This window comes from Rhinopithecus bieti, unplaced genomic scaffold (assembly GCF_001698545.2).
Source record: "Rhinopithecus bieti isolate Rb0 unplaced genomic scaffold, ASM169854v2 scaffold_3875, whole genome shotgun sequence".
Taxonomy (NCBI): domain Eukaryota; kingdom Metazoa; phylum Chordata; class Mammalia; order Primates; family Cercopithecidae; genus Rhinopithecus; species Rhinopithecus bieti.
Window position 1 is genome coordinate 1,973,852 of NW_016804422.1, and position 12,081 is coordinate 1,985,932.

General features: G+C 55.3%; 1 protein-coding gene across 1 annotated transcript in view; it reads right to left on the minus strand.

Annotated features, from left to right (window-relative positions):
* Positions 1-88: 88 nt before the first annotated feature.
* Positions 89-12,081, minus strand: part of P4HTM (prolyl 4-hydroxylase, transmembrane) — a 19,026-nt gene continuing 7,033 nt past the window's right edge. Inside the window, exons 3-9 of the mRNA XM_017868138.1 lie at positions 5,990-6,180; positions 4,713-4,809; positions 2,936-3,098; positions 2,154-2,339; positions 1,326-1,416; positions 1,008-1,131; positions 89-510 (exon numbers count right to left, since the gene is read on the minus strand). Coding sequence (XP_017723627.1) covers positions 290-510; positions 1,008-1,131; positions 1,326-1,416; positions 2,154-2,339; positions 2,936-3,098; positions 4,713-4,809; positions 5,990-6,180 — 1,073 coding nt within the window. The 3' untranslated portion in view covers positions 89-289. The remainder of the gene's footprint in view (positions 511-1,007; positions 1,132-1,325; positions 1,417-2,153; positions 2,340-2,935; positions 3,099-4,712; positions 4,810-5,989; positions 6,181-12,081) is intronic.

Sequence of the window (12,081 nt, forward strand, 5' to 3'; positions counted from 1 at the left end):
GACGCTTGCAGGGCGCTCCTAGCTGGCAGCCTGATGCGCCTGGTGCGGGCTCTCCCCTGCAGACCCGGAGCTTGTCCTTCCAGGCGGCTCCAACCTTGTGGTTTTTTTATTTGACGGGGCAGATGGGGTCAATACACAATAAATAACATGAATATAGGAACTGCGCCGTATTGCGGCTGGCGGGGTGGGGCAAAACATTGGCCAGTCTGCAACAGGACAGAAGGACAGTCGGACCCCCGATCTTGGGCAGCTGGCGACCCGCGGCTGGGAACAGGGGCTAACTTTTCCCTCAGAGCTCCACGCGCGTATCGCGGTAGGCCCGATCCAGAGCCCACTCGGGCTGCGAATCGGCGCCCCCTTCTCGGGCCAGGCGGGCCATCTCCTGTTGGAACAGCGCTTGCCGCGCTCGGCTGGGGTCCACATTAATCCAGTTGTTGGCAATCCACTTGGTGCCGCGCGTGACCAGGCAGCCCCCGTGCAACGAGTAGTCGTCCACGTCACCCACCCAACCTAGAAGAGGAGGGTGACATGAGATCCTAGGCTGGGCTGGCCAAAGCTTGGCCTCATAGGGACCAAGAGCATGACCAAGGTGGGTCCAGCTGTGCATTCCTTGTGTAGCAAACACCCAGACCCAAGGCTTCCTTGGGGGCTCCTCATCTCACCCCACTAATGTGTAGTCAACACCACTGGCCCTCTGAAACCAGCTTTCTTGCTATTGGGCCTGTCCATATCCCTTCCCACCCTGGGTTGGCAAGGGACATGTGTCCCAAGCCCCAGGGAGTAGGAAGTCTGGGGCATCAGGGAATGATAGTGATGGAGATAACCCAATAGGCAGTACAGGTCCTGGGGCGGTCTGCTAAAGTCACTAAGGATGGCCTTTGGGAGGCACCAGGAGCAGAAAACCATTTGGAAAGCAGCCAGAAACAGCCCTCCATTGGGGCAGATGGGGACCGGGTAAAGGGAAGCTGTCCTCAGGGCACCCCCCGGGCCTGGTCATAGACCCTCACCTTGCCCATCAGGCAGGTAGTTGTACCAGAAGACTGCTGTGCCCTGTCGGGGCTTGACACGCAGGTTTCCCTTGTCACAGTGCCTCCGTGTGTCACGGAGGTCCACGTCATCCTGAATCAGACTCTGTGGGCAGCAGGGTGGTCGGGTGTTCAACCTGTCCCCACTATGGCCAGGCCAGCCAAGGGTGACCAAAGGGAAACCAACCAGATATGCCCAAGGAATCATCTGGGCCCACATCCTTAGACCTGGAGAAGTGTGTACTTCACTTGCCCAAGCCCCTGCCAGCCCACAAGAGTAATAGCACAGTCGACCCTTACCATTTCATCGTAGGTTCTGTTATCTGCTACAGGGAAAACAGTCTCACCCCCACCGGTGACGTTGTTCAAATAAAACAGCACTGTCATGTAACTGTAAGGCAGGGGGGCCACTGAGCAGGTCCCCAGTTGTGGATGCTCCCAGGGGCTTACCTGTGGGCAGGATAAGCTGCCCAGGTTCCTGTTGCCAGGGACCAGGACAGACTAGGATGGGTGACAATAGGGCAGGCCAGTGCCAAAATGTCCCTAGCCCCTCCTTCCCCCAAACCCAGTCTCTTACTGTGAGTTGCAACGGTTTTTTGGCCAAGATCACAGGTGCACTTAGCTAAATGCCATGGCCCCGAGCAAGGGCCTGGCAGGGAAAGGTAGGCTAGCAGAAGCAACAGGGCATGCTGAAGGGCTCCTTGGGGATCAGAAGGGGCTGGTCCAGAACAGCCACCTGAAGAGGAAAGAACTGCCTTGACAGGGGAGGGAGGCACAGCTTCAGCTTCTCTAAGTGGAATCAAGATCAACACCTGGGGGAATGGGCAGGACAAGCTGGGGGCCCAGACTTGCCCCTTGCTTCAGAACTCTGGGGGCAAGTTTTGGTGTCTGTGGGTACTTCAGTCTGTGTTGACTGTTGACTCCAGTGGACACCATGGCCAGTAGCCACCCCTATCCAGCCACTTGGTAAATAGCTTGCGGGGAGAGGTGAGGGCATCACTGACTGGGATAACCAGGCAATCTCCTGGCCCCATGCCAAGGGGCATGCCCACAGTGCAGGGCTGTGCCTGTGTCATGGGCGTTCCTGGTCTGGGGATTGAAGGCAGCCCCCAGTTGGGAGATACTTGCCGGCAGGAGGTCTCGAAGGGTACAGACTCGTTGGCTACCAGCTTGGTATGGGAGCAGATGGTCTCTGGGTACACAGGCCCACTGTCCACGTGGGCATGGTAGTGGCCCCCCTCACCATATCGAACAACCTGCAGCGGCTCGCTGAGCTCCACGATCTCAGGCGACAGGCGAGTGAGGCGCAGCACCCTGGTGGGCAGCAGGCATTTGGCTGGGCAGCCCCAGGCAAGGTGGTGACCTGATGGAGCTGGCCAAGGTGGACCCTGGGCCTGCCACAAGCTCTGCCCCTACCCATCTCCCCTGGAAGTCCCTTGAGCCATCTCAGACTGGCCCTGTAAGAGTAGGAAGGGGTTACTCATGATGAGTCCTTCTCCCTCAGATGCCAAAGACAGAGACACCTGCTGTGTGGAAATGATGACATTTCCACTAAATAAAGGGGTGGGAGTCCTGAGGTCCTCCTCCCGTGGAAGGAAGTTGTTTATTTAAAAACCCTTGCCTGCTCTGACGGAAGGGGTCCTGTGGGCAAAGATAAGGGGTCATTTATCAGCAGAAAATAAGTGCTCAGTCTCTCTAATCCCAGTGGCCCACTGTGCGCCTGCGCAGAGGGCTAATTTGCCTTTGTTAATTGCCTGTCTTTCAGTGGGTCCCAATCCTGGTCTGATAAATGGAACTTAATCCCAAATGGGTTAATACATTCTGTCCTCTTGGCCCCAGACAAGGGCTTCTGTGGAGGCCCTGCCCAGTCTTCTCCCCCTGCTCCAGTAAGAACAGTTTCAGGTGCTCACCTCTGGCGGATGGCACGCATGACGTGGTGGGCACCCTCACCCTGGTAGAGCCAGGTATGGTGGCTGTTCCGCACCAGCTCACTGGACTCTGCCTTGTGGCTCCTCATGTACTTGTGGAAGTCCCGAAGGTCCATGTTGGAGAACTCCTGCAGACTCAGCACTCCTGCACAGGGCACCCAACCATCAATGCTCGCCAAGCCCATATTGGGAGGCCACAGTGGCAGGCTGCACTTCCCTACCTACCCCAAGGCAGCAGCAGCCCCTGACCTCAGGCACTGAGGGGTCATGTACACTTGTCCCCCCCCGGACTTTTGGGTCACATGAACCTGGTTTCTGTCACAACAAGCTTTACAGGAAGACCCAGAGCAGTTCCTTTTCTCAGTTTAAGCCCTAATTTGGGCCGGGCGCGGTGGCTCAAGCCTGTAATCCCAGCACTTTGGGAGGCCGAGGCGGGCGGATCACAAGGTCAGGAGATCGAGACCATCCTGGCTAACATGNGGCCCTAATTTGGCCCTAGGAAGGAAGAGGCCCACCCCCTATTAGAGTGGCCAGAGAAAGTTCTCCAAAGGAAGCTTGAGCCATATGGCCAGGGCCCTGGCATTCCAGCCTGGCTGTATAGAGTGGTGGCCACTCTCCAGCCTGTGGAGGGTGAGGAGAGAGCAGGCAGTGCTGAGCCTCATCTAGGGCCTTACATACATATGTCAGGGTACAAGTAGGGCCAGTCCCCAGGGAGTTCCTCATGACCTCAGGTCTCATCCTGAGTGGAACCTACCTCACTAGCCCTGCCTACTGTGTTACCAGCCCACGTTAGCAATGAAAGTCAGGCCACCCCCTCTCATGAGAACATTCTCCACTGCCCTTGCTCAAACCATTAAGCAGGGGCTCCACCCTCTTGGGGTTCTGGAAGAGTAGCTGGTATCTTTGCTCCATGTTATTCTGGCTGACGCAAGGACGTCACCTTCCACTCTTTGGCCCAGATTCCTCTGAGGGTGGGGGACATTCGAGGGCTATGAGCCTGTCACCACCTCTGTTCTGGGGCCTGTAGCAGTATGGCAGCCATCCAGCCACAGGTCACGGCCAGATTCTTCACTCTGGTTCACCAGCCGCAAAGTGACTCTTTCAAGTCGTTTTTAACTGCTGTATCTTCCTTTCTTGGTCCAGAATTTGGGCATGAGGGTGATGATCACACCTTAGAAACCTCCTGAGAGTTATTACCAGAGGAGGCACCACTTGCCTGACAGCTTCCCGGCCCACCCCTCCCCAGCAGTTAGCACAGTTAGCAGCACTACCACTTTATACGCTTCGGCATGACTCCAGGTGGACAAGAGGAAGGCAAGGGAGATCTCATTTAGACCAGGGAGGCTGTCTGCTGGGGTGGACCTCGTGTCTGGCTGGAGAGATGGATGGCTCAGGGTAAACAGCCAAGCTCTAGCTGGCCTCACTGTTGCCTTGCTCCTGCTCCACCCACTCTGTTCTCTGCCAACTAGCAGCCCTACTTCCTGTCCTCAGGCTCTCAACTCTGCCTGATGTTATCAAAAGGGTCTCCAAGAACTGCCCTCACAAGACCATCACCAAGGGGAACGGGGGGCCTGGCTGCCTGCCTACTTCCCAGGGGTAAAAAGCAAGGCTGGGTCCTTGCCTCCCCATCTCTGGCCACTATAAAGTGGTACAGAGAGGCTGCCTGGCTGTGGGGGAAGGGCCTAAGTTTTCAAAATGGTGCACCTGGGAGTGGGCAGGAGGCTCGCAGGGATAGGACTGTGCAGAAGTGTGAGCTCACCGTCACCATCAGGGTCGGCCTTGATCGCGGTGTACATCTCCTGAATGCTCTCTGGAGTCATCCACCATCCATTTCCCAGGCGAGTCTGGGCCAGGACCTAAAGCATAAGAGGGTCCCTCAATGGGTTACCCCAATGATGGAGAGCCAGCAGAGAACAGATGGCCCAGTGCTTGTTGTGGAGCAAAGTGTTCAAGTGAGGGCATGGATGAGGACACAGGGCAGAGCCCATTGGGCTGAAGTGAGTGCAGGTAGAAAGGTACAGAGCAGGCCGGGCGCGGTGGCTCACGCCTGTAATCCCAGCACTTTGGGAGGCCAAGGTGGGTGGATCACGAAGTCAGGAGATTGAGACCATGGTAAAACTCCGTCTTTACTAAAAATACTGGTGGGCACCTGTAGTCCCAGCTACTTGCGGGGCTGAGGCAGGAGAATGGCGTGAACCCGGGAGGCGGAGCTTGCAGTGAGCTGAGATCGCGCCACTGCACTCCAGCCTGGGCGACAGAGCGAGACTCCGTCTCAAAAAAAAAAAAAAGAAAGGTACAGAGCCTCTGAGGAGAAGGCTGGGGGCTGGGGGTCAAGAGGCATAGGGCCATTTGCATTCCTGGACTAAGGGCCTGTGGCCTTCATGGAGAGCACAGTTGGGTGGAAGCAGAGTGAAGGACAGGCCTGTGTCCCACTCAGATGCTCCGGGTAAGATGGGGAAAGCCAAGTCCTGGGTGTGAAGGGAGAACAGGCACCAGGGAGAGACCTGGTTAGGGCATGACCACCAGGCCCCTCAGGAAGATCAGGCTCAATGGGGTGTTCTGTGTGGGCAGTGCCCCCACCACCACTCTGCCAGACTTCTCTCAGAAGCTTGGCCCTCCAGCCTGGCTGTAGAGTGTGTGAGAGGTATGCAGAGAGAGAGGCAGGCTGCTGGCCACCTCAAAGCTGCCACCCCATCCACCATGAGTTCTGTGGGGCCCCCAGCCATGACAGCAAGGAATGCAGGATACAGAAGGTCCATCCCTTGAAACCTATGGTGATAAATGCCATCAACCTCAGGTGGATTTTCCTGCCACCTTCTGAGGTTCCCAGCATAGCCAGGGGCTCTCCAGAGGGAAAGGGGACCCCCCAGGTCTGGGTATGCCCAGGCAGGTCTGGGTGGTATTTGACTCTTGGGACCAAGTCTGGGTGGTGTCTGACTCTTGGGACCAGGGCTGGGCTGGACAAGTGACCTGGCCACCAGAAAGGTGATTCTGGGCACTCCCACCCTGAGCCTACTCAGGTCCCAGGATTCCAACCTCGCGGAGCTGCAGGTGCCCATCACGGTTCTGGTCCAGCAACTGGAAGAGGTCCAGCTGGCTGACCTGCATAGTGCTCATTGCCTCTTCATACTCTTCAGTGGGCAGGATCTGGCTGCGCTGTAACCCCTTCATCTGCGCCAGATGGATGATGAGCCGGCACTCGTCATCAGTCAGGAAGCCAGGGATTTCTGCCAGAAGAGGAGGTGGGTGAGGCCAAGGACTGAGCCAGGGCGCCAGTGCACCCAGTACATTCCTCCCTGCAGGGTTCCTGGGGTACTGCATGTCCCTCAATGGCCACCAGGTCCGGAGGATGGAGGACTTTATAGACCCCTTGATTCTGACTTGTCAAGATTGAGTTGTCCTGCAAAGGCTGACTGGCGTTGGAAATGTGGGACCTCTCTTGTTGATGATGAGAGCACACATTTTCCAGGAGAGCCCTGGGAGGTGAGCAAGAGCTAACCTGGATATGGACTGACCCATCTTTGGGTTGGGACTGAAGGCTAAAGGGTGGTCCTGAAGGGCAGAGGGTTGATTGCTACTTCTTACTGACTATAAATGTTTAAAATGGGGAGATGGTGGCTGCTTCTTGCTTTCATTTTAACTTTTCAGCATTATTCAAATAAAAAAAGCACAAGACGTCCAATGCTTTAGGCCAGTCCAAGGGCCTTCCCCTCCAATTTCCTGCGTAGATGGGTGCTGGCCATCTGACCAGGGCCGAGTTGCCCAATGCTGGAAGATCACTGAGGGTTACTCAGGTTTGGGGCAGATACTGCTCTCTGAAAAGATATCCCAGGGTATCCTTTGCTTCCTCAATTCCTTCCCTGGTACAAATGTTCACTGAGTGCCTACTCTATGCCTCTACACCCCTGAGTAAAGATTAGTCAGGTCTGGGGCTTGGCTTCAGTGGCTGGCTGCCTGCACACCAGGCACAGCTGGTAGGTGGCTTGGTGGAGCTAGAACCTGAGCCTCACATCTAGGGAGCCCACATTCTGGTAGCCCCAGACACTTCCAGAGCGGGAGCATGGGCCCTGCTTCCTTCCCTTGTTGCTGGGAGAGAGGACTTCACTGGGGGACAAGAAGCACACAGAGTAGCTGATTGGAGGAAGGGTGGCACTGCTACCTGTGGAGTGGCCTGCCGCTTCTCTCAGTTACACTTCCAGCACAAAGTTCCAGCCATTGCTAAGAGGAAGGAAAACGGCCACTCAGCATCAGGGTTGGAGCTTTTTAAATTTTATTTTATTATTTTTTGTACAGATGGAGTCTCCCTATGTTGCCCAGGCTGGTCTCAATGTCCTGGGCTCAAGCAATCCTTCCACCTCGGTCTCAAAAATGCTGGGATTATAAGCATGAGCCACCACATCTGGCCTGGAGTGGTTTTTAATAGTAATTACAACAGAAAATGCTTAGGTAGCACAAACTCTGCGCAAGGCACTGCCTAAGTACTTCATACATATCAACTCCTCAATCCTTATACTTACCCTAGAAGGCCAGGCCCCATTAATTCAACCATCCTATCTAAGAGGAAACCCAAGCACAGAGAAATAAGTGCCTTGCCACGGGCCACCCAGCGTGCTGTGTTCCAGAAACCATGCTCATGACCAGATTCAGCTACTAGGAGCAGGTGACCCTGGCGTGATAACATTGAGGATAGGACAAAGGCCCCCACTATTGGCCTGCATGATCCTGTTACCCTAGCAAACCCAGAAAGGGTGTGATCCAAGGGAAGACAGCCCTGTGGAACAATGGGTTAGATCAAATTGCAAATCAACAGTCACCTCCTGATTGCTTAACACAAAATTTTAAAAGAAAGAAAAAGGAAGCCAGAAAAAGAAAACACAGGCCCAGGTTTCTTCAGTTTATTAGGTGCCAGTAATCCGCAAGCCCAGTGGAGATGCCTCCAGCCTCTACAGTCCCCTGCTGTGCGCTAATCAAAAACAAACAGCCCAGTCAGCATGTTGGGGCCTCACCAGGTGGGTCCAGGCACCTCGGAGCTGTACAGACCCCTGCAGGATCTCCTCTGTTGGCTCCTGGGGTGCAGGAACAGCCCTATAAAACCCTCAACCTCAGTTCATTAAGACCAAGGCACAGAAGGCAGTGATGGAGCGAGGGCTGTGGCTGCTGGTGACGCTGGTGATGCTGTGGGGTGAAGGCAGGGTCGGGGCTCCCTGGGGCTGCATGAGGTGCATGCCCATTCCCCAAGCCATGGCCCTGTGCCATGACGTTGGCTACACAGATGCTGCTGCTCAACTTGCTGGACCACGACACAGCAGCTGAGGCCATCCGGCAGTTGGTCAGCTGGCTGCCCCTGCTTGCCCAGGAGTGCCACCCCGATGCCTGCCTCTTCCTCTGTTCTTTGCCCCTGTATGCCTTGACAGGTAGGACAGGGGCTTCCAGGTACAGGACCCTGGAGGGCTCCCTCAGGGCCCTGCTCTGGTGGCTCAGGTCTTCAGTAATCCTTGCTGAGTACCTATCAGGGCTGGGCACTGACAGGGACAGGGAGGATAATGGATCGTTTTGTTAGAGTGTTCCAGACAGAGGGAACCAGGTGCCCTTAGGCAGGAGACCACCAACGGTGGTCAAGGGTTCTTGAATGTCAAGACAGGGCAGGTGGACAAGTCACTTCAGGCTGGGGGTTGGGGGCAGACGGGCTGGGATCTCCTCTCCATTGAGGTGTGGAAGCTCTGTCTGTCCAAAGAGACCCTGGCAAGAGATGGAGCAGAGGCCCTTTTGGTGGCCTTTTCTCCCAGAGAGTCCAGAGATCCCAAGACTGTTTCCTCTTCCCCAGCCTAACCTATCCTGTGAACAACAGTTCCCTCCCAGAGCCTCTGGGTGGCCATGTCAGCAGAACTCAGGATCAAGCCCTTGTACTGTTTGCCAACCCCAGCCCTCGCTGCGGTGCCCTGAAGGCCTTTCAGGACAAGAGGGAGGGCCCTGCTTCCTCACTTTAAGATGGAGAGTAAAGGCCCACGGTGCAGGCTGCCTCTCGCAGACACTGGATGGCCACAGAACTGGAGGGCGAGGTGCACTGGAAAGCTGGAAAGACACTTGAGTGGGAGGAGGCGGAGGAGATAAGACAGAAGCACTGGGAGTGAAGAGGCAGAGCTGAGGACTGAGATGTGGGGAAAGCGGGAAAGCCAGGCTACAGGGCTGTTGCTAGGTGACCAGTGTCGTTGCCCAGCAACCAGAGAATTCCAGGCCACGAGACAGGGGTAGGAACATGGAGAGGTTCCAGATGATCTGGGTGCCCAGCCTGTGGCAGTGCAGCCCCCTACCCTTTCCCCCAAAGGGTCATCTACCCCTCCCACAGCCTGTGCGAGGCTATGCAGGCCAGCTGTGAGCCCATCATGGCCTGCTACGGCTACCCCTGGCCAGCCATCCTGCACTGTGGACGCTTCCCCTTGGGCCATGATCTCTGCATCACTGCCGTGGCCAAAAAGAACTCCCGCCTTGGGCCGGGCGCGGTGGGCCACATTGGGCCCCAAGCGCCACACACGAGCCGCGGATGGCTCCCAAGCCCCTGTAATCCCAGCCACCCTATTGGGAAAGGACAGAGGACCGGGCAGGATCATGAAGGTCCACAGGAGAGGATCCCGAGGACCCATCCTGCTAATACGGTGGGAAACCCCCGTCTCTACTAAAAAAATACAAAAACTAGCCGGGGCGGAACGAGGCCGGGCGCCTGTAGTCCCCAGCCTACCTCCGGGAAGCTTGGAGACCAGGAGAAATGGCGGTGAACCCGGAAGGGGCGGGACGCCTTTGCCAGTGAGCTGGGAGAGCCGGCCCACTGCACTCCAGGCCCTGGTGGCCCGCAGAGGCAAGACCTCCGGTTTTCTCAAAAAAAAAAAAAAACAAAAAAAAAAAAAAAGAAGAACTCCGCCCTGGACCACCCAATGGTGAAGTCTGCACATTGGCTGGTCTCCACCTTGCTCGGCCCCACCCCTTTCAAATAATTCCCCAGGGGATCAGGTAAACTGTACTCAATGTCACCTACAGCAGGCATCCCTCTCAAAAAGGGTAAAAAAGAGAGAAAAGTGGGAGGGATCAGCCCCCTCCACTCCCTCCTCACTCCACCCCAACCACACTGACCGGTGCCTCGCCCTGCCCCTCTTCCCAGCACTGCGTGCCAGCTGCAGGCACTGCAAGTTGCAGGATGCAGGCTCCTCCAAGGAGGTCCTGGACACTCTCTGCACCAGTGACTTTGATGAGTCCTGGGCCTGTAGCTTTACACACCTCTTCCAAGTGCCTCCAATGCAGCTCCTGGCTCAGTGCTGAGGCAATGTAAGAGGGAATACCCAAATGTTATGCCTGGTTAGAACGAAAAGAAAAAATTCCTTTACAGGCATAGGACATTGCTAAAACAATAAAATGAAACCAAAAATTCTGCTAAGGAAGGTGGCATCCTAAGAGCCTGATTCTAAGGGCAGAGCATCAGACAAGACCAGGTGGAGGGGACTGGTGGATTAAACACTCTTGGGGGTTTAGGGAGGACTCCTAGAGGCCCATCTCCTCACCAGCCCCTCTGTTCCCACTCAGCAGTGAAGGTCAGGTTCTCCAGGCACAACAGTACTTCCTCTGGCCCCTGGGACTGCGACCCGTACTCCAGACTAGAGGTGCTGAAGACAGGACCACTGCCCACTGCAGAGCTGCAGCCCACCCTGCAACGGTGGCTGCAGCTGGATGTCACATGCATGTACAATCTTTTCCAAGGAAGGCACACAGGGACCTATGTGTTGAGTGGGAAGATGGAGGGCTGCTGGCTCTTGGTAACGACAGCCTTTGCCTGGAGCCAGGGCCACCAAAATTTTCGGCTGGCTGTGCGCCATTGGCACCCTCACCAGTGCCAAGAATAGGGGCTAACCCTGCCAGGGAGAGCCTGGGACTTTGTAGCCATGGCCTCTGCAGTGGTCATGCAAATTGTGTGTGCTCCCATGGAAACACATACAACCTTCTTTCTGCTGCCCCCCAAGGAGATTTACAAACCAGAATCCAGAGAGGCACAAATCTCAAACAAGGTGGAAGTACACCTTCCATGGACACAGCTAGGGACTGCTTCTTGAGCAGGTAGTCCTCTGTCTGGCCAAGAGGTCAGACAGGCTCCCTGGTAGCTCTGTATGCTGGGTAGGGAAAACCACCTTCTGTCCTTCCCAGGCCCAGGATGACAGCCTGGCTAGTGACCCGCTACTACTGCCCATGTGCCTCAGAACCCCAAGCTGAGTCTCTGGGCAGTAACATAGCCTTGGGCTATGCTCACCTTGGTCATGATGCTGTTTGTCAAACCCCGGACAGACTCAATTATACCTGATTAACCTTTACTGGGTCCGTGGCTTTGTCAAGCAGCAGGCCTATGAAAGAGCAGGGGTGTGTGTGGCAATGCAGAAGCCTGAGCTTAATTCCTTAAAAACCTGAACTAGCCAGGAGCAGTAGCTCACGCCTGTAATCCCAGCACTTTGGAAGGCTGAGGCAGGCGGATCACGAGGTCAAGAGATTGAGACCATCCTGGCCAACATGGTGAAACCCTATCTCTACTAAAAATACAAAAATTAGCTGGGCGTGGTTGTGGGTGCCTGTAGTTCCAGCTATTCGGAAGGCTGAGGCAGAAGAATCACTTGAACCCAGGAGGCGGAGGTTGCAGTGAGTTGAGATGCTATGCACCTGTAGTCCCAGCTACTTGGGAGGCTAAGGCAGGAGAATTGCTTGAACTCGGGAGGTGGAGGTTGCAGCGGGCTGAGATGGCACCACACTGCACTCCAGCCTGGCGATAGAGAGAGACTCATCTCAAAAAAAAAAAAAAAAAAAAAAAGCAACCTTGAACTGATAGGCACACTAAAATTCTTTCTCTACTTTTGGGCCTCCAGTGTTTATCATGAGTACCACAGTCTGATGTAGCTGCCCAATGGTTTTCTTAAGCTGAAAAAGAATATATTTAGAAATCCTGTGATAAAGCAGTCATGATTTTAAAATAAATTGTTTTGTATACTGGTAGCAATTACTCATTTACCTCAAATCGTTAAGAAAAATGGATTAGGCCGGGCGCCGTGGCTCAAGCCTATAATCCCAGCACTTTGGGAGGCCGAGGCGGGCGGACCACG